The sequence below is a fragment of the Pteronotus mesoamericanus genome, unplaced genomic scaffold (genome assembly GCF_021234165.1).
Source record: "Pteronotus mesoamericanus isolate MK-2021 breed Mesoamerican mustached bat unplaced genomic scaffold, CSHL_Meso_final contig_317, whole genome shotgun sequence".
NCBI lineage: Eukaryota > Metazoa > Chordata > Mammalia > Chiroptera > Mormoopidae > Pteronotus > Pteronotus mesoamericanus.
This window is the reverse complement of record NW_026555133.1, coordinates 2,070,297-2,090,781: the sequence shown is the minus strand read 5'-3', so window position 1 is coordinate 2,090,781 and position 20,485 is coordinate 2,070,297. Positions and strand designations below refer to the sequence as shown.

Genomic DNA, 20,485 nt, shown 5'->3' with positions numbered 1-20,485 from the left:
GTTCTGAGAATAACAGTTGGTAATCTGGAGAGTAAGCAGCCACTGAAGAGACGTAATGCTGACAAATTAAGCCTTGCTGCGCACCACTCAGGCCGGCCTACTCAGCTAAGAGATTCAGTTGCTGGATTTGAGGCCTCTCGCGGAAGCTGCCCGGAGGCGCCCGGCAGTGAGCGCGGTCCTGCCCGTGGTGCCTTTGACCTGCAGGCGACCTTGCGGAAGCGCTTCCCTAGCGGGGGGGCGGAACTTCCGGTGCTGAGCTCGCCGGGGCCTTTTGGATCAGTCCGTTCTCTTCTGCACGTGTCAGCCGCCGTCTCTATAGCTTTCGCGATGCTCCCTCTGCTGCGCTGCGCGCCCCGCGCCTTGGGTGCCGCCGTCGCCGGCCTCCGCGCTGCTGCGCCCTCCGCACCTCTCCGGCCGCTACTGCAGCCCGCGCCGCGGCCGTGCACCCGGCCCTTTGGGCTCCTCAGCGTGCGCGCAGGCTCTGCGCGGCGGCCCAGCCTCCTGCGGCCTCGCGGACCTTGCGCCTGTGGCTGCGGCGGGCTGCACACCGAAGGTGAGTTCACCTGTGTGAGCCGCGGCCGTAAAGGGCAGATTTCGGGTGGGGTGGCGGTCGGGCCGCCCGAAGCCGCTTCGCGAGGTCCGGAACATTTTCCCAGTTATTGGCAACCCCTGGGTGAGACCTACGTGCCATCACATTTACCTCCCCCCATCCTTAAAGCCTTTCGTTTTCGGTTGAGACATACGAGTAAAACCTGGAAGCTTACCTTATTCTTAATGTCTTGAAAAGGAAACTTCGGGAAAGCTCAAGGTCGCAGTTTAAAATAGCGTTGTTAGGTATTTTGGTAGGTGGAAGAGGGTAATTGGGAACTCTTTTGCTTTGTGTGAAACGGGGTGATGAGTTAAAGTGTTGAAAATGACTTTGCCAGAATCGAGCTCAGCTTTCCACTGGTAGTGTTAGGCGTTTTTACAGATAAGGAAACTTAGGCTTAGTGGGTATGAGTTGGACTAAGTCCCGGAGGATTTTTAACGGTCCAAGTCCAGATTTCTGACTCGAGTAACCTGGGTCACGTTGGACTGATGGGCTGGTGGTTCTTTTTCTGCACCTTATGGGTTTCCATTGTAGGGGACAAAGCTTTTGTTGAATTCCTGAATGATGAAATTAAAGAGGAAAAGAAGATACAGAAGCATAAGTCCCTCCCCAAGATGTCTGGAGGTTGGGATCTGGAAGTGAATGGGACAGAAGCCAAATTAGTGCGGAATGTTGGTGGAGAAAAGTAAGTACTGGGGGCTTGTGGACTCCACGACCCTAAATCCATGAGCATGTCAGACTTGTCCTGGGTTCTTTCAAGGCAGATAGAACTTTGATACATGGTTTCCAAGTCGCAGCAGGAATCTTTGGGTAACTTTGTAAGTTCCAGGTGGTTCATTAACTGCACACAAATTTCCTGTGAGCTGGTTACTGAGGAAGAGTATTCTCTAACTTCACCTAAACCATTTTTCCTAGGGTGAGGCATAGCCAGTTTGGGGCCATTAGTGTGTTCTTATGAACACTGCATTTCTGCGCCCAGAGTTCAAGTTGGTCAGCACCGTTTCCAATTAGATTTTGTAGCTGAACCTCAACCACTGCTCCTATGAGAAGGTGGCTTCCTGGCAAAGCCGGGTTAGCGCAACAGTTACGAGTGCTCAGTTACGAGTGCTCGTGTGTGCAGATAGTGCCTGCTGGAGTAGCACAGTCCAGCAGGGCTAGTTCCAAACTTCACATCGCTTTTAATTTTGACTCAAATTTTGGAACATGATTTGTCAAGTGAGGGTTCTTGCACCTTAAAATCGTCATTAGTCAGTGTTTCTGGCCTTCTTTATGATTATGAAACTTGCCCCAAGTATTCTGAAAATGAATGTGTACTGCAGCATAGTGTCCTCTGTGAAGATCCCTTCCTGGGATCAGGGCTGCTTTTGGTACTGAGCTGATGCAACTCCAGTGCTCCTTCTTCCTTTCCTCAAAGGGGCAGATTTTCTGATGGAGAAAAAGCTTTTTAAAGGAGGTGTCTATCACCCTGACCAGTGTGCCTCAGAGGTTGGGTGTCGTTCTGCAAAGCAAAAGGTTGGGGCACATGCCTGGGTTGTGGGTCCCTGTGTGGGGCACATATAAGAGGCAAGCGGTAGATGTTTCTCTTCCTTTCTCCCTCCTTTCCCCTCTTATCAAAAATTAATGAATAAAATATTTTAAAAATAAAATAAAGGAGGCATCTATCTATTCTATCCCACCAGCTTCTTAGGTGCTGACTGCCAGTGGAGGGAACCCTGGAAAGACCATGGGGAGCAGTGTCCACTGGCTGTGGCCGTGAGATAGCCAGTGGATACGCACTGCAGTGGGCCCTGGGGTGCGGGCCTGGTGGGCATAGCCTACACACGACTGTATCTGGCTGAGATAAGCTGGGGCCTATTAGTCTGACTTCCAGCAGCTGGCACAGAGCAGGTACACTTCGTGCCTGTCGATTACATCTCAGTGCAATGTAGGCATCCAGGCTTTTTTGGAAGGTCTGTAATAATTCAAATGTAAAGCCATCTAGGATAGAAACATTGTTCCAACAAGCATTTTTAACTTAGCAGGCCTCAATACTTATTTACATTGTTTTAAAAAAAATACCGTCTTGTGTTTTCTTCTTCTAATTTTCTAGAATCACTGTCACTTTCAACATTAACAATAGTATCCCACCCACATATGACGGGGAGGAAGAGCCCTCCCAAGGGCAGAAGGCTGAAGAACAGGAGGTAAGCCGTGACACTGTAACCAGCCTTTGCCTCAGTCCTCACAGGCCAGGGATTTACCAGGAACATTGTTTTTGTTTTTGTTTCATTCCTGTAATGCTAGAAAGGGAAGGGAGGCTGCTGGCAACAACCGTCCTTGAGACTTGACTTGCAGAAGAGCAGTTTCTGGCCCGCTTTAGCACCAGGATTATGTGACCCATTTTCTTTCCCAGGGACTGAGTAAATTACCATCTGCTTGGGCTTTATAGTTTGGCCTTTGTTCGCCTAATAGAAAGGACTTGAAACTGTCTTTTACCCTTCCATAGTGGAAAGAGGTTTGATAGGGGAGATTATCATTTGGCATGTTCCCAAGTGAGGAATGCTGGAAATAAGCACCAGCCACTTAACCAAGGTAGCAAAGATATTTAACATCAGAGTCCGGCAAGGTCTTTCCATAGGTTGCTGGCCTCTTGGTGCCCAGTCAACATTTTAGGAAGCAGCGTATCTGGCCTAGAAACTGCTGGGATGAGGGCCACAGGGTCCTCAGACTTTCTAACTAAGCAGGTATCAGTATTGTCTCATGACCTACAACAGCAAGCTCGGCTTCCTGGTGACATCAGACTACAGTCTCTGACACTGAGTGGCTCACTGTCAAAGGGAGAGTTGCTGTGATTATTGAGACATTGATGGCCAGTTAACCAAGTGTACTGGCCTTTGGTCCTGGGCAGCAGGAAGATCCTGGAACAGTCAGTTGGGAAGAGATCCTAGGAGCTTTGGCCACCTTAGCAGTTTATGGATGGAGAAACAGTCCGGGAAGGTTGGAGAATGATCTAAATTTCAGTTAATTGGCTGACATAGCTGGACGTGGAATTCACGTTTCTTCATGTCGAACCTAGTATGTTATTTAAACAAGTACAGTGCCAACAGAAGTGAAATACTGTACTAAATATATGATGCTCTGCCCTCGGAAATAGCTTTAACTCGAGAAAAGATCCATAGGTTGAGTTCAGAATGAACTGGTATGTGGCTTTAATGCCCTCTTACATGCTCTCCGCTCCTTATTTGAGAACACTGTAGCAAAGACTTTAAAAATGGCTGTGAAATAGCCTAACAGTGGTGGCTTCCAGACCCCTGAATTGTTTGAGACCTTTGGTCCAGGCAACCAAGGCCTGCCAACATGGGCATGTACTGACTCACTCTTGTTTTCCCAGCCTGAATTGACATCCACTCCCAATTTTGTGGTTGAAGTTATAAAGAAAGATGGCAAGAAGGCCCTTGTGCTGGACTGTCACTATCCAGAAGATGAGGTATGTAGGATGGAGTGCTAGCACCTTGGCATCCCTGTGGACAAGCAGGGCCTCGAGAGACCTTACTGGTCCCTGTTCTAGTTTAGGCCAGCAAAGCAGGGGAAGAAAGTGGGGGGCGGGGGGGGGGGGGGGGCAAGGTTTAAAACCTGGTTGGTCTCAACCTGTAAATAGTCCCTTTTCTTTGCATGAGCCTGGCTTGCCTTGGAAAACCCTTCAGTTTTCCCAACTACTGTCTCTTCTCAGGTTGGACAAGAAGAAGAGGGCGAGAGTGACATTTTCTCCATCAGGGAAGTAAGCTTCCAGTCCACTGGTGAATCTGAATGGAAGGATACAAATTACACACTCAACACAGATTCCCTGGATTGGGTGAGTGCTTGATAAGGTGGGGAGCTCTGGGGCCTTGCACAGGAGGTCCTTGTCCAAGGAGAGACAGAAAAGTATTTTAATTAGCAAACATTACTGGCGAAGTCTTTCTTTTTTTTAAAATGGTAAATGTTTCTCCTCCTAGGCCTTATATGATCACCTAATGGATTTCCTTGCGGACCGAGGGGTGGACAACACTTTTGCAGATGAGTTGGTGGAGCTTAGCACAGCCCTAGAGCACCAGGAGTACATTACTTTTCTGGAAGACCTCAAAAGTTTCGTCAAAAGCCAATAGAGCAGACAAGATGCTGAATACCTTAATTTTATGGCAGGCTTTGCCAGTGAACAAAACCTAATCTGATGCCAGGCATGTACTTTGAAATGTTTTCGTCCTAACATCATGGAAAACGATTTGAATTTAAATTATTTGTTGCCTTTTATTTACTATTCATTTCTTTCCTCTGTACAAATCTATTATTTCTAGATTTTTGTATAACATAATGATGGACAATAAAATTGGTTTATCTCTAAGGTGGTGATTTATCTCTAAGGTAATCTCTGAAGGCAAACTGTTCCTCTGCCAAGGCCCAACCTGCATTCTATTCCTTCCCCTTCAACCTGCATTACAAAACACGAAGCGCCTACATGTTTGGACAGTTTTAATATAAAATAAATTATAAATGAAAGGTTTTTATTTACAAGGCTCCTCATCTCAGGTGGGACGAGTACTTCCCAGCCCAGTAGAACGATGTGCGTAAAGGCTGGCTTTAGATGATCACAGCCCAAGTGTCGCAAGCCTGGATTTAAATAGAAAAAGTTAGCTGAAATTGTTTTATATGGTTGACAGTTGTAATCAGTAATGACATCTTTGCTGCCACCGCAAGTCCTGCATACCACAAGATGAAGCTTGTAATTGTGAAAGCTGGATGGCAGAGTCACAAAAGACTTTGCTTGATTTCAGCCCTGCAGTCTCTAAACAACCGTCTGTGACACCCTCAGAAGCAATGTCATCTTCAAGCTCAGATCCTGGAGAGGGACTGATCAAAGAGCCTCCCCCTCAGGAACCCAGTGACCAGACCGTTCAAACTTTTGAGAGCTGGAAGCTTTTACGGCCTAGCGAGTAGATGAGGTTCCTTCAGCTTAACACAAGACTGAAACAGGCATGTATCAGAGAGGCAGAAACTGCATATTCACTACAATCAACTCTGAAGCCTGTTCGTTCTAGCATACCTTCCTTGGTCTCCCCCAACAATCAGGACTCAAATGTAAAACTGGTTCCTGATTCCTTGACTCGGCCCTACAACTATGCTAAGGAATACTGCTTAAGCTAATTAATCGACAGGTAATATGCTTGGCTTTCTGGTAATCTAGCACATTCCATCCCCAGGATTACCCCTAGACCACTGTCCCTTTCACATTTCAAATACTCCAAATCCTCATGGCTACATATACCCATCTTCTGTAGCTCACCTACCCTCCTCATTCTTTACATCCGTGCTCAGCCACCCTGCAGCTTGACCTCACTGCATCTTGACCCAACGGTCCTTGATTTTCCCTTAAGGATGTCTAGTGCCACACGAACTGCAGAGCATTCCAAACGATTTACCTACCTTTCAAAATGGTGAACTCTGGAATAGCATACTGAATACAATTTTGTCCTCTCTCCTGTTTCTCATCTTTGCTTCTGCCCAACAGTAGTGTCCCTGCCCACCCAGGAGCCAGCCCCACCAATCACGCTGTCCCTACAGCTGCTGAGGCCTCCCACAGCACTCGCCTCCCAAACCTCCCCTCCACTTGGCTTCACTGCTGCTCGGAGCTGCAGCGCACTGGTGGTCAGGCCAGGAGACAACTGCAGCTGGACACACAGCAACCAGGCAATCCTCTGCTTCCTCCTACTGTCCTACCCATTCTCTCCAGCACTTGGTCTGGAGCTTTCCCAGTCTCAAGGAGCCCCTCGCTCCAGCGCAGTTCCACTGCACTCTGCAAACGGCTCAGTTCATCCCACCGAGGAGGCAGAAACCAAAGCCATCTGACCTGTGTCCCTTCAGTTCTCTTCCCTCTACCTCAACTCATTTCTCCAAACATACCTACCCAGGTGCCAAAGAGTAGGAATAAAAATAAAGCCCTGGCTGGTGTGGCTCAGTGGATTGAGTGCCGACCTGTGAACCAAAGGGTCGCCAGTTCGATTCCCAGTCGGGTCACTTGCCTGGGTTGCAGGCCAGGTCCCCAGTAGGGGGCGTGCAAGAGGCAACCACATATTGCTGTTTCCCTCTCTCCCTTCCCCTCTGTCTAAAAATAAATAAATAAAACCTTTAAAAAAACATAAAGATAGGGTCGTTGCCCTCAAGAACAAAGACATCAACAGGTAACTATAGAAACATGGCATCAAGAACAGGGGAAGCCCAAGGAGAGCCTGGCCAATTCTGTGTGAGGGGGCAGGCTTCACTGATTATCTGTCATAAAGAAGTACTCGATAATCCTGGAGCTGAGTGGGAGGAGCCACAGGCATTCCAGACAGAATAGAAGAGCTGGTGGCCTGAAAATTTGCCTATGAGAGAATCTGCAAGCAGTTTTGGACAGGTGGAGCAGAGGAGTACATAAACCTGTAGTCAACAGAAAGTGACAGGTGTCTCCTTTCATATAATCTGAGTGAAAACTGTTCCTCTACCAAGGCCCAAGCGGGGAGCCAGAAATAGCGGGGTTGCTGGAACCCGAGACCTGGGCTCCAATACCAACTCTATTTTTTCTTAGCAATGCAACTTTGGCCAAATCACCTCACTTACCTGAATCTGTTTTCCTTCCTAACATTGGGAACAGTCTCCACCTCTGATAAAATGAGATGAGTGTGTAGAACACTTGGTACACAGTTGAGCCTTCAATAAATGTAATTCCACTGCCCTCCTTCCCCACAACCCTACCCCGTCTGGGCGCTTCATTCCTCAGTTATCTACTCACTCCTTTGCCCCCCAATGAATCCTCCTCAATTTACAAATGCACTCAAACATTCTTCCTTCTAAGAAGCCAAGTTAACATGTTTCCTCCTCTTTACGGCTAACCTTCTTGGAAAAACTATTCTGCAGTTACTGTTTCTATTTCTCAGCTCCCTACTCTCTCAAATTCCTAAAACTGAAATGAGACAGTGGCTACCCGACCCTATACCTCCACCAAAGTCCTCTATATACGGTCACCCAATGTCTACTCCAATCGCTGTAGTGGGTGTTGCTGCCCTCCTTTCGGAAATGTCCACGCTTTCCGCACTTCCGTTCTCTGGCCTCTGGCCTTCCATCTCCACTAAGACTCTGCTTGTTCCCCTGCACCCAAAATGTAGGCAGTGCCCAAGGATATATCAGCAGCCTATCCTCCCCGTCCTCCTCAGGCAGCGCCATCTCATCTCTTTTTAGCAATCACACAGACGCACCCAACCGCTAACACTACCCCTCACTCTCAGCTCCATTCCTATGTTCCTAACTGCGTCCTTGGGCCCAAACTTGGGTGTCTCACAGAAATCCCAAATTCAACATGTCCACAGACAAACTCCAAGGTGTCTGCACAAGCCTTGTCTTCCGCACATGGCCCTGGCACTGCCCGGTTACCCAGCCTTGAAACCTCACATAGTCTTTGATTCCTCCACCCAGACACCCGCAGCTACAGAATTTCATCAGTTCACTTTCTAAGCCTCTCACATTCATCCCAGCTATACCATCTCACTGTGACAACATGCTTAAGTTCAAGGCCTCTTCACTTCTCCCACAAAGTAACAGGACAACCCCTTAAGTGTTGTGACTCAAGACATGTCACGTTTGCGGCTACTGTACTGACTTTTTTGTTGCATCACGGCTCTTCTTTCCCTCATGAAGCCAATGTTCCAGCGAAACACAACATGATCCTCTTCATATATGCTCCAAATTTTCTGCCTTGTTCTTCTACCTAGAGATCTTCCACTACAGTTCTTCCCCCAATTTGTCATATCTACATGTCCAAATCCTATTCCACACCTGAAGGCCAAGGTTAAATGCCTCCTCCAGGAAGCCTTCATCCATAAATGAAATCGCCTCTTCTGAGCTTCCCTGGGCCCCCCTCTACAGCTCTCCAGGAGTACTGACTACCTGTTTTCTGTAATCTCTTAATCACCAACTCTAGACTTAAACTCTGGGAGAGAATGAATATTTTTGAATTTTAAAAAGTCCCCCATACATTTTTTTTTAAATGAAGAGAATTCAATAACTTATGGAAGAAATTTGATACAGTGAGGTGTTGGCTGTATCAGGCAATGCTGTTTACACCGAAAACAACTCCTATGGGTAGACTGCATCTGAAATGAGAGGGCCATGAGAGAACTATAAATGCGCAGTAGGAAGCCATAGTTTTGGACTTCCTTACGTGCAAAGTGCTCACAGTCCCAAAGTTCCCCTTGCTTGGGACTTGAAAGCTATATCCACATATTAATGTAAGAGATACTCGTTGCAAGGTTAAGGCTTGCAAACCGGGGTGGCTCTATATCCACTTGTATGGTCCTGTTTGCTCACACATGAGTTGTCACTTAGGGGGCCAGACAGTAGGTCTTGGTCCTCTGTGAAGGTTTTTGCCTAATAGACAAGCCTGATGCTGCCCTGCTGTGCTTCCTGCTCTGTATCTTTCTGCAAAACTGATACCAGGATGGCCTATTTGAGGCTTACAAATATGAAATAATCAGCCTCATCTGAGACCACTGCTGCCAATCAAACAAGAGTAGGTGGTGCAACAAGGCTTTCTAATTCAAGACCAACGCACCTTCCACAATCCTGCGCTGCCTCTGTCCCACCCCTTTCAGGGAAGGACTGGGCCGTCAGCAGAACTGGCTCGATACCTTCACCTTCCTATTCAGCTACACTCCTCAGAGAATAAACTGCATTTTTAAACATTTACCCATCCCCAAGCTATCATTTCTACCAGAGCAGGGTCCTGCCCTCACCACTGGGTCCCATGGGAGGCTTACCAGACAGCTCATGAGAAGACTGGACTTTTTTTCTGTCCCTTCAGTGACTGAAAACACAGGTGTGTGAGGACAGTGTGCGCTGTGCTCATTCACGGTGACCTCTAAACAGGCACGAAGTTTCTGCTCTGTCAATTCTGGAGACTGAAAAATAAAGAAGTGAAACTACAGCCTAATTTTAGTTACCTCGAAGTCAACAGGTTGAAAATCCTGATTCCTCATGATAACCAACATATCTGTGATGACTTGATTCCTTGGACCTTAAAAACATTCTTGGGCTCATGATTGTACTAAAAAGATCTCTTAACCAATCTCCATCTAAGTGCCTGGCCAGACAACCAGTGCTCTCCAGTCCTGCTGAAAAACACACCACCACTGACAGGACCAGGGACACTCAGAGCCTCTCTTACGCTTCTGCCTCCACCAGTCAAATGTATCCCCACCAAGATATGTTTGGCTGGTGGAGGTAAAAGCATAGGAACCAAACAGATCTGCTCGGTCCTAGACCTTTTTGTGCTAGTTGAACCTGCTACTTTAATCAAGTAATTTAATTATGTATTATGTAAACCAATGAAATAAGAGAATGAAAATAAAGCTTTCTTTTTTTTGTGATAATAAGTTGTATGTTTGGGAAACACTCAAAAAGATGAGTTCCTTAAAAAGAAAGGTTGAATTAAAGTAAAAGATAGGGAGGAAAAATCCTAAGTTGCACTATTTGGTGCACTTTGCAGAAACAAAACTGAAAACTCTAGACAATGCATTAGAAGAGTAGTGTATGTGGAAAAGATTCAGCTCTCCAATCAGCAAAGCCCTCCTCAAGGACTGGCAAATAAATTTATATGCTTGAAACAATGTAAGTATTTCATTTTCATAATTCATCCCTTTAACCAACTGACAAACTTTCAGTCCCTGTCATGTCAGATAAGAGGGATCCCTCTGAACGTTAAGGTCACTGAATTGTGAGTCTGTCTTTATATATAGACAATTTTTGCGGGTGTTTAACAAATGGCTCCAGGGAGGGGGCAGGGGGCGCCCTGACCTGCAGTGCTTGCCCATTTCCATACTGTATATCTTCTCCCCATGGCTGATTTTAAGCTACCAAGGTGAAGCGAACACGAGCTGGGAAAAGATGTGCACTGTTGGCTCCAGCACACCCCTGAGGGTTCTTAAAGACAGCAGGAATATGTGGAAAGAGGGACAGAAAATCTGTGTGTGAAACACTTACATGAGATGCGATGTACAGGCCACACTGACACATGACCACACCGCTTGTTATTCTCAGGTTGTACCTAGAGGCAGAATTGGGATCCCAGAGCTTCATGGCCAGCAGACCAGGATCCCTGAAACTTTCCAGACAACAAATGTGGAAGGGAAATTCCACTCACGTTGGAGTGGAGGATGGGACCCAATAATGCTGAAAAGGTTTGGAAAACTCTTACTTTGTACACACAGGACAGATGAGGGAGTTTGCTTCCCACTCAGCCAGGATGATGCTGAGACACTTTTCATCAAACTGCAAGCTCTTCTCATATTCACGGATGATGGACTGTTCTGCAAGGCAATGGACAGTTGGAGAGCTGCACCACGCTTCACCCGATTGCCCTGTCTCTGATGCCAAGCTTCACCTTCACAGGCTTCATCCACACAAGAGAAGTGTTCAGGCTAAATCATGCTACCAACCACTAGATATTTACGCCTGTCACGCTTCCTCTTTTTGGATTCCTCCCCTCCCGTCTGTCCTCAACTTGTGAGCACAAGAAAGTGATGAGGCTAAGGCACAATGAGAAAACTTTCACACACATCTCCTGAGGTCGCAAGAGCAGAGATGTAGTGTCAGGGTCCCAAGGGCAGCTGGAGAACAATGACACTTATGGGGCACTTATTTCTGATGCTGCCCTACTCTGCTGAGCCTAAAGTGATCTCTTTTCCAATGGCTGTATGCTCAGAATCTGTGTTGTTCAGCATCTGAGTTCATTCATTCAGCAAATATGCAACGATACCTAGTGTGTACAAGACGTACGAGATGTACAAGGAGTACAAAGACGAAAAAGACCAGTCCCTGCCCTCAATGAGCTCACGATGGATTTTAGCTCAGTGGTCAGTAAACCACGGCCCACAGGCCATATCCAGCTCACCTTCAGTTTTTTAAATAAAGTCTTATGGGAACACAGCCATGGTCATTTGTTTATGTATTGTCTATGACTGTTTCCATACCACAAGAGCAGAATCGAGTAGCTGCAACAGAGACTGGACCCCTAAGCCTAAAATGTTTACTATCTGGACCTTTGCAGAAAGTTTGCCACTCTCTGTTCTAGAGTGTTCCTTATGACGGAGTACGGCAAAACACTGCATCGAATAGGGTAAATCCTTATCACGTCAGAAATTTTAGTTAAACATACCCCCAAAGAAATATTTAGTGAGTCTTTTGTTTCACCACTAAGATAGGTTTTATAGGTGAGGGTGAAAGGTGAACCAATCAAAAAAAAGGTAACTGAAAGGAAAAAAAATCTATAGTCTAACTGGAGTCAGTAATGTTAACTGCAACAATTAACACTTGCATAGCACTTTATTTTTCAAACGCTACTTTAAGTCCTTTACATATATAAACTCATTCACTATTATTACCCTTATTTTAAAGATGACAAAACTGAGGCATGGGTAGATTAAGTGCTTTGCCCAGTGCCACACCAGTTAAAATGGTAAAGCTAAGAAGTGAATCTCAGCAGTCCAGCTCAAGCGTCCACAGTCTTGCATCCTCATAATAATAGTTACCATTTGTTGAAAGCTTTCTATGTGCCAAGCACTTCTCTAAGTCTTCTATAGACACTACTTAAGCCTATAAACAAACTTATAGAGTAAGTCTATTATCGTTATTTTACAGAAGATAAAAACTAAGCCTAGTCAAGATAGGGCTATGTGGAATAAATGAATTACATAAGGTGCTAAACTATGCTCTCTACGGTGCTATGAATGCCTCAGCGATTGGCTGCTCACAAGCCCCTGGGGAGTCAGTAAAGAATGGAGGTTTAATTTAGGTAGTGCAAGAGACCTGACCATGCGCTGCATCCTGCAAGGTGACGGGATTACCGTTAATCCATTAATAGAGGAGTACTGTAGGACAGTAGAACATGGGAATTAGATACACGAAATTGATTTTGATTCCCCACTCCACCACTACCTGTGCAGCCTTGTGTACGATACCACTCTCTTCTGTCTCCTAATACCTTGGAGGGTAGTTATAAGGAGAAAATTAGCATGGAATGAGCGATCTGAGTACAAAGCCTAGCATCCTTAAGACTCTTAGGACTAGGAAGACAAGCAGCCAAGACTTCAGAGTAAAAGCAGAGACTACCGGATGTTTGACTGCAGATGGAAGTAGAAGGGAAGTTAAGAACCAATTCTGTTTAGAATATAGGTCAGCACTGGAGCATTTAGATAGAGGCAGGAAAGACCATTCTTAGGGGTCACCTTGATCAATCAGCTCCTGTTGGATTTCCTCCAGCTCAGCCAAGTCCATCAGCTCCTGCCACTGCAAGAGAAAGTGGGGCCATCAGAGGTTTGAAGTTATAATCAGCTGACAAGCTCCATAATGATTCATACTTGGAGGCTGGCTTGAAGAACCCAAGTTTGGCTGGGGAAATCAGTCAGTCCAGTTTCTGTAGACTATATTGACAATGGGGTAATGTGATCATGCTGAGAGGTCATCAATAAATGACTAAACTACCCAGTGACAAAATAATGGCACTTAATTGGGGGAAGGCAGTATAGGGGAGCAGCTAAGTATGTGGTTCTGCCAAACTTATGTAACCACTAGAAAGTTCCTAACCTCTGTAAACCTAAGTTTGGGCTTCTGTAAAGTGGGAATAAAACCTAGCTGAGAGGGTTACTGTGAGTGCTAACTGTAATTATATAACACAAACATCTGGGATACTGCAGGACACACAGCAGGTACTAAAAAATGTATAATTATTATAGAGAGTCTTGATATTTTCAAAGTAGTTTCCCACATGTTTTCTTATATAGCACTCACAATACTGACATTATTGTCTTCATTCCATAAATATAAAAACTAAAAATCAAACAGGCAGAGTGGAATTAACAAGCTATAGGAAAACCAGGATCTGAATTCCAGAGCTCCTGACTTCCAATCCAGTGCTCTTCCTGACACATGGTAGTTTCCTGCCCACACTCAGCTCCCAGCTCTGACTGAGATTAGAATAAAAAAGCTACTGGAGACCTTTTTAAAAAGAAAGATTCCCAGCTCATGCCTACAGGATCAAAACTTCCAGGAGGATCAAAACTTCCAGGCACGTAGCCAAGGAATGAAATTACTTTCTTTTTAGTTTCATAAGTGACTATAAGGCACTGATGCAGCAGGTCCACAGTCTGGTATTTAGGAACCGTTAATCTAAAAGTGTCTAACGTTAAAGGTAGAAGGACCTGGGTTAAAGGCTGTCAGAATCCTGATTCTGGGCTTGAAGATATATGGGTTTAGAGGACATGGGAAAATAGGTAGAGAGGACACCAGGTGCTCTTGGTGCTGTAGCACCGTCCTTGAAAACACGTATCATATAGCCTGACCTGAGCCAAGGCCTCTGGACAACTTTCCATTGATTGCAAAGCATTCCACTCTTCTTCCATCAACTCTTGCACTAGAAGGTTGCTCTGAGCTCTCCCTTGCATATTGCCTCCAGCCTGGCGGTATTTGTTCAGGAGCCTGTCCCGGCTGTTTCTCATTCTCTCCAGGCAGCCCTTGGAAGAAGGAGAAAGATGCGAAGGGGTGGAGGGAATGCAGGAGGCAGGGAAGGAGGGGAAGGCAATTCCATTAAAAAGAAACTCTTAGCTTAGTTGTTAAAACATCAAAGAACATGTATAGACACAAATTATCAATTATAATCCTAACTATTGTTAATTTTCCATTTTTCCCACCAGTCCTTATTCACATGTAGACAGATGAAAGTACAATGCTTTGTTCATCTGTTTCCAGATCACCATATTTCATGTTCTATATTCAATACCAGCTTCCTTAACGGTTGGATGATGACAGCTCAGTAACTACTGTGCCATTATAAGACATTTAGATTGCTTGCAAATTCGTGCTGCTCCAGATATAGCTACGGTAGTCACCTTCCTGTACAGCAGTGTTTCTCTACTTGGGGCAATTTTGTCCCCCAAGGGACATCTGGCAATGCCTAGAGACATTTTTGGTTGTCATAATTCTAGTTACAGGGCTACTGGCATCTAGTGGGTAGAGGCCAGGGATTCTGCTAAACATTGGACAACGCGCAGAACAGCTCCCACACCCAAGAATTAGGTATTTTCCTCAAAATGTCAATAGCCAAGTTGAGAAACCCGGATGTAAACAGTCATTTCTAGCATCCAATTATACTCCTGAGATAGATCCCTTAGGGGATTTTTGTAGTCATAGGCAGTATTACAGGAACCACGCTGTGTTCAGACGTGGTCAGCACTGAGGTGAGATGCAACTTTGCTAAGACTCAGTAACTGCAGCTCTTCTTCTGAACAGAGGCTTTCTCTTGAACAGCAATCATTTGTCTCTTGCATGAGATACATATACAGTGTACAAAGTGTCTTTCTCGGTGCCCACCTACCAAACAACAGCAGGTGCTGTTATTGTAGAGTGCAGAGGGGTGGTCAGGATCACACGTCAAATGTAAAACAAATCCAAATACAAAATCCGAACTCAAAAACAAGGCCTGGGCTGCATCAGCCCGGGCTAATCCCACACCCGGGATCCAGAAACTCCAGGAGGCGGCCAAGACCCAGATCTAAAGGTGGGAGGCCTGAGTCGCAGGTCCACCTCCACCGGCCAGGCGCTCCTGGCACCTGCCTCGCCCGGCTGGACTGAGGCGAAAGCACTGAGAAGAAAGCACGCAGTTTCTGGACGGAGTAGGGGAATGACGACGGCTCAGCCAAGGTTTCCCAATCCCCGTACTCACCTGCCTGAACGTCTCTTTCCATTGTGGGGATCCCACCAACTTGTACATCAAGCGACGCGGAGATCCTGACCGCTCTGCCATCTCCTCTCCGCAGGAGCCGCCGTGAGAAATCCCCGCCCTCTGCAGGCGCGCAGAACCCTGGGAGTTGTAATTTCTGGTTGCTGATTGTACTACACCCCACAGAATTCTGGGAAGTGTTGTTTTACTGGCCGACCCAACCCTGTGCAGTCCGAAGATGGGGGGCTGCACTCGTAACATTTGTAAGGTTAACCCACCCTGGATTGAGGGAGGTAATTCTTGAACGAAGATCTTGGATGTCTAGGTTTACCTACGTGGAAGTGTCCAACAAGCAAATATACAGGGGTTAGGTTCTTCCCCACGGTCTAGGCTTCCCGCGGCACCAAAACTTGAAGCCGACACTGGCCTGTTGACTTTCTCGTCCCGCCCCGTTAGGCTTCAGAATAAACACTTGATTGGCGATTGGCCTTCCGGTAGCGTCGCCCCTGCCTGATAGGCGGGCCTTACCGTCACCAGCCTCGTGCTTCCGGGATTCCTGCTCGACGATTAGCCAAAGGAGTGGGAAGCTGGCCGCAGATTGGCTGCGCTCAGCGGCGGGCTGAGCAATTGGAATGAGGAGAGCAGTTGGGTCAAGATGGCGGCTGTCGCGGGACTCTCGGGTGATGGCGAGCTGTGGCAAACCTGGCTTCCTAACCACGCCGTGTTCGTGCGTCTCCGGGAGGGACTGAAAAACCAGAGTCCAGCCGAGGCTGAGAAAGCCGCTTTATCGCTGCCTTCGCCGCAGTTGCTGACGAGAAACCTGGTTCTTGGCCTGGGCGGAGAACTCTTCCTGTGGGACGGAGAAGGCAGCTCCTTCTTAGTGGTTCGCCTTCGGGGCCTCAGCGGTGCGGGTGAGGAGCCCTCCCTGTCCCAGTACCAGGTATGGCCAGGCTGATCTCGGAAATGACCGTCAGCTGGGGTCGGAAGCAGTTTTTTAAAAACACTTACTGATTTTTAGGGAGAGAGAGAGGAGAACACCGATTTGTTCCACTTACTGTGCGTTCATTGGTTGATTCTTGGTACCTGCCCTGACCCCCATCTAAACTCCACCTTGGCGGACGAGGAGGACGCTCTAACCAACTGAGCTACCCGGACGGGGCTGAGCTAGTTGTTTTTTATTTTTTATTTCTTTTCCCTCTCCCTCTTGTCTGTTTTTCACTTCGAGAGGGAAAGTTTCCCTTTTTTATTTTCATTCTGCGGAAGCATGGCCACATAACCTCTTGTAGCCTGTTACTGACCCCCAACACTGTGCCAGGCACAATTATAGGAACTCATGCTCTCCGCGTGCTTAAGTTCTTGGGGTCTGGGAGAAAGGGAAAGACCACGGAATACTCCTTACCATCAGTTGTGCACATGCTCTGAAGAAAAAGCAGGGGAAGGAGAGAGAGGGTGTGCGTGCAGTTGCTATTTTTAGTGGGTCCGTCCTGAGAAACTTCATTCATGAGGTGACACTCAGTAAGGATAAGCCTACCTTTCCCTTGGGGTTGTTAGGAGCGTCACGTCAGGTAATAGACTTGAAAGTACCAAGTTTTGTGCCTGATGTAGAGGAGAAACCCCTTCTCAGTTCTTTCATTTACCTGTTAGAAAGTTAGGCCGTCCCCAAGGTTGGAAGGGATTTTTGCTTGTTTTTGATATGCCGACACAGTGTGGAAGTGGGTGTGATCAGGAAGTTTTCCATACTTGCTGTAATCAGACATTGCTTTCTGGAAATGTTTGTATTTGTATTAAATTCACTCTATTCTTTTAAAAATTAAAAACTAAAAACGTTGTTATCCGTTCTAATACATGACCCCTGCTGTGTGCCATTGCCCAATTCTTGTTGAGGAGAAATGATTTGAAGTTAATGAGGTGCTAGATATATTTTTGCACTTTTCAAAATGCATCACAAGTCTACAGTGTACTTTAAAATTTCAGTTTACACGAGTAATTTACAAGATGCTCAGCACACAGTATTCCACCAAAACCTTACATTGCTCTACAACATTTGGTGCAGTCATAATGAAATTATTTGTACTTGTTTATTTTTTGTCTGTTTTTCTCGACAGTAAACACCAAGGCAGGGGCTCTTTCTGCCTTACTTATTTTTTAGGTACCTCCAGGAGCTCACTGAGTGCCTGCACATATGAGCTCTCAGTAAATATTGGTGACTATCTGAATGACCCTCAGTCTTCCAGAATATCAAAAACTCAGGCAAGAAAGCAGTTTAGCATGAGTTGCAACTTTAAACCTTAACAAAAGCATGAGTAGTGACTTAGAAACAAAACAAACATAAAGACCTCTAAATACTGTGATTGTTGCAAGCAATTTAAGGTTATTGAACTGTATGTATAGAATAAGAAAGATGGCCTCTGGTTGATTTGAGATACACCATCAAAATCAAGTAGAAAGAAGATGGGTGTTGAGAAGGTAGGGAAAAAGGGGAAAGAACCACTGACAGAAGAAAAAACAATTTGATTAGAATCGCCAAGGGCAACTAAAACAAACAAAAAACAAGCTTATAGATATCAGTAACATTAGAAGTCTCCTTATATTCAGAATGGCTTGTCTAAAAGGATTTAGGCTTTGTGTGATTCTCCATAAATACGGATAAGCAATACATTGGCATTTTCATGGTTTATTGCTGAAAGTGGACAGACAAGAAAATGGAAACTCAATGTCACAAGAGAAGAAGTAGGAAGGAGTGAATTTTTTTTGAGAGCACATGATGCTGAGACAAACACTGTTCCATGTCTGCATAGGTAAAATGCCATTTTATTTGCTGCAGAAGCTCCTGAAGCCATTATCTTATTGTGCTATTTCTAATATAATGTAGTAACTATTAATATTTCTGAGTTCTTCATTTGTTCACTAAAACATACATTGAGTCTGCAATATACCATATATTATGCCAAAGATACTGAGAGGTAAGATACAGATTCATAATTCATTCTAAGTAATTCATAGTTGTATGGGATGAGCAAGTAAAAGGATAAGTAGAATGCAGGGTGATAAGAACTATAGTAGAGTGTGCTGTGGGAGTCCAGGAAAGACACATTTTATCCTTGGCCAGAAGATCAGGGATATTTTCTTGGGAAGAAAGCGTATCGAGGCTGAGTCTTCAAGAATGTGTTAGCCTGCTTAAAAAAAAAAAAAAAATGACATTGCACATTGGAGGAAGAACAGTTATGCAAAGACACAGAGACATAACAAAGCATGACAATTACCCAGAAGTACAAGTTTTCTGATTGGAAGAGGTATAAAGTACAAGTAGGGAATGGTGGGGAATTGAGGCTGGAGCTTGATCATAAAAGGGACAATTATGTGCAGTATTTACATATCAAGGTAGTGAAATTTGATGCATTTTTATAACATTCCATTCGAAATGGTTAAAACTGTTTCTTCATTTAGGGGCCAAGTGTTACTAATTATCCAGAATGCATCATTATCCTACAGTTATGGAAAACAAAAGAAGTACTGTGCTTTCACGTAACTGTCACACATATTTACATTAAACTTAACTATTTTGACCAGTTTGCTTTAATTTCAGAGATTGCTTTGCATAAATCCACCCCTATTTGAAATCTACCAAGTCTTGTTAAGTCCAGCACAACATCATGTAGCACTTATAGGAATAAAAGGACTTATGGTATTAGAATTACCTAAAAGATGGGGGAAGAATTCTGAATTTGAAGGTGGAAAATCAACAGTGAATTGTAGGTAAGTTCTGTTTTTATTTAGTGTTTAGATTTATAATTTATAATGCATGCAGAAAATTATTCAAGACCAGTAATTTTAAGATATGTTTACTATGAATATTCCATACGGTCTGCACATTGGCATTTTATGATAATAATGTTTATAGTATATATGTGATTATACTTTTATTCTACCTGAATTATCACATTACTCTCATTAAAAGTCAGAGCATTCTTCAAGGTAGAAATAAGGTTTTTAAAAAGCAGTTATTATCTATGAGCCAGGCAGTTTGCATACAAGTTCAACTAAGTTTTATTTTTGTATATATTTTTTCAACAAATCCAGAAAAGTGAGTGTCTGAAAGATCTACTGAAAAGAATATAAGGTAGAAACTCACCTTTAGCTCCACAACTTATGAGTTGGGTCCCCTTAAAATGTTTCTTTTCTATATCTCTATTTCCTAATTTCCAGCATAGAAATGATAATATCTGCTCTTGTATTTTCCTTGCAGGGCTACTAAAAGGAACAAATAAGATACTATATCTAACTATATCTAAAATCACTTATATAATATAAAATACAATTTAGAAAGTATTTTTATTTTCATTTTTTGATATTAATTGAATGGATACTTTGAATGCTCTCCCAGTGAGACTTAAAAGAGAAAAAAAGTTGAAGGAAAGAAGAGCAAAGAGTGTTAAAATAGATTTTTCCTTTAGAAGGTTTTTCATCCAAGTCATACAAAATGGTTTTGGAAAATTGTTTTCTTTTAGTACCACTCCAATTGCTGAGAGATTTTTCACCAGTTCTACATCTCTGACACTAAAGCATGCTGCCTGGTATCCAAGTGAAATGCTGGATCCCCACATAGTGCTGTTAACATCAGACAATGTAATAAGGTAAATTTTATTTTAATGTCTTATAGCCTTGTGATTGGGGAGGTTCTGTTTGTGTTTGCCAGTTAACAGCTCAAGGTACCACTAAATGGGTCCTGGGATGTTAGAATGCTTTATCTGTTGGCTGTAATAACCCTTTCTCAAGAACAGTCTCACTGCCCTAACTTGCATGCCTTAATTACTACTGTTCTCTCTCAACTAGCCTTCCTGCCTCCATTCTCTCCTATCTAATTCTGACTAGTCAGCACTGTTAAAATAGCCTTCCTAAGGAAACTGTTTTCATAATGTCACTATTTTGGAGGTGATGTAGCATAGGGGAAAGAGTATATAATTGGAAAATCAGAGATTTCAATTTTCCAGTGCCACTTCATCTTTGGGATCTTACACTTCTTTTTAGGGGACCTCCAGTTTCCATTTTGCAAAATGAGCAGATTTGATTTGATAATATCTAAAATCCCTTCCAAGTTTTGTACTGGATTAAATGACCTAATCTAATCCTACAAGATT

At 44.5% G+C, this 20,485-nt stretch overlaps 3 protein-coding genes across 6 annotated transcripts in view; 2 read left to right on the top strand and 1 right to left on the bottom strand.

Annotated features, from left to right (window-relative positions):
• The first annotated feature begins 241 nt into the window (after nucleotides 1–241).
• C1QBP (complement C1q binding protein) lies at nucleotides 242–4,977 on the top strand. The gene is made up of 6 exons (XM_054575844.1): nucleotides 242–553; nucleotides 1,124–1,274; nucleotides 2,679–2,772; nucleotides 3,960–4,055; nucleotides 4,299–4,421; nucleotides 4,564–4,977. Exons 1-6 carry the CDS (start codon nucleotides 328–330, stop codon nucleotides 4,711–4,713), a joined length of 840 nt encoding a protein of 279 aa, XP_054431819.1. The 5' UTR covers nucleotides 242–327; the 3' UTR covers nucleotides 4,714–4,977.
• Nucleotides 4,978–5,053: 76 nt separating this feature from the next.
• RPAIN (RPA interacting protein) lies at nucleotides 5,054–15,782 on the bottom strand. Of its 4 annotated transcripts, none has more exons than XM_054575841.1 (7): nucleotides 15,351–15,782; nucleotides 13,972–14,142; nucleotides 12,859–12,919; nucleotides 10,830–10,941; nucleotides 10,616–10,736; nucleotides 9,394–9,534; nucleotides 5,054–5,215 (listed from the first exon to the last, which is right to left on the bottom strand). In XM_054575841.1, the coding sequence occupies exons 1-7, from the start codon at nucleotides 15,606–15,608 to the stop codon at nucleotides 5,186–5,188; spliced, it is 894 nt and encodes a 297-aa protein (XP_054431816.1). In that variant the 5' UTR covers nucleotides 15,609–15,782; the 3' UTR covers nucleotides 5,054–5,185. The 4 variants fall into 4 exon arrangements, 3 of the variants coding, with proteins under 3 accessions (XP_054431816.1, XP_054431817.1, XP_054431815.1); XM_054575842.1 differs by having other exon boundaries at nucleotides 10,616–10,679; XM_054575840.1 differs by lacking the exon at nucleotides 5,054–5,215 and adding an exon at nucleotides 7,376–8,730 and having other exon boundaries at nucleotides 10,616–10,679.
• A 174-nt stretch (nucleotides 15,783–15,956) lies between these two features.
• NUP88 (nucleoporin 88) overlaps nucleotides 15,957–20,485 on the top strand; it is a 30,463-nt gene continuing 25,934 nt past the window's right edge. Inside the window, exons 1-3 of the mRNA XM_054575839.1 lie at nucleotides 15,957–16,287; nucleotides 18,934–19,103; nucleotides 19,856–19,981. Coding sequence (XP_054431814.1) covers nucleotides 16,003–16,287; nucleotides 18,934–19,103; nucleotides 19,856–19,981 — 581 coding nt within the window. The 5' untranslated portion in view covers nucleotides 15,957–16,002. The remainder of the gene's footprint in view (nucleotides 16,288–18,933; nucleotides 19,104–19,855; nucleotides 19,982–20,485) is intronic.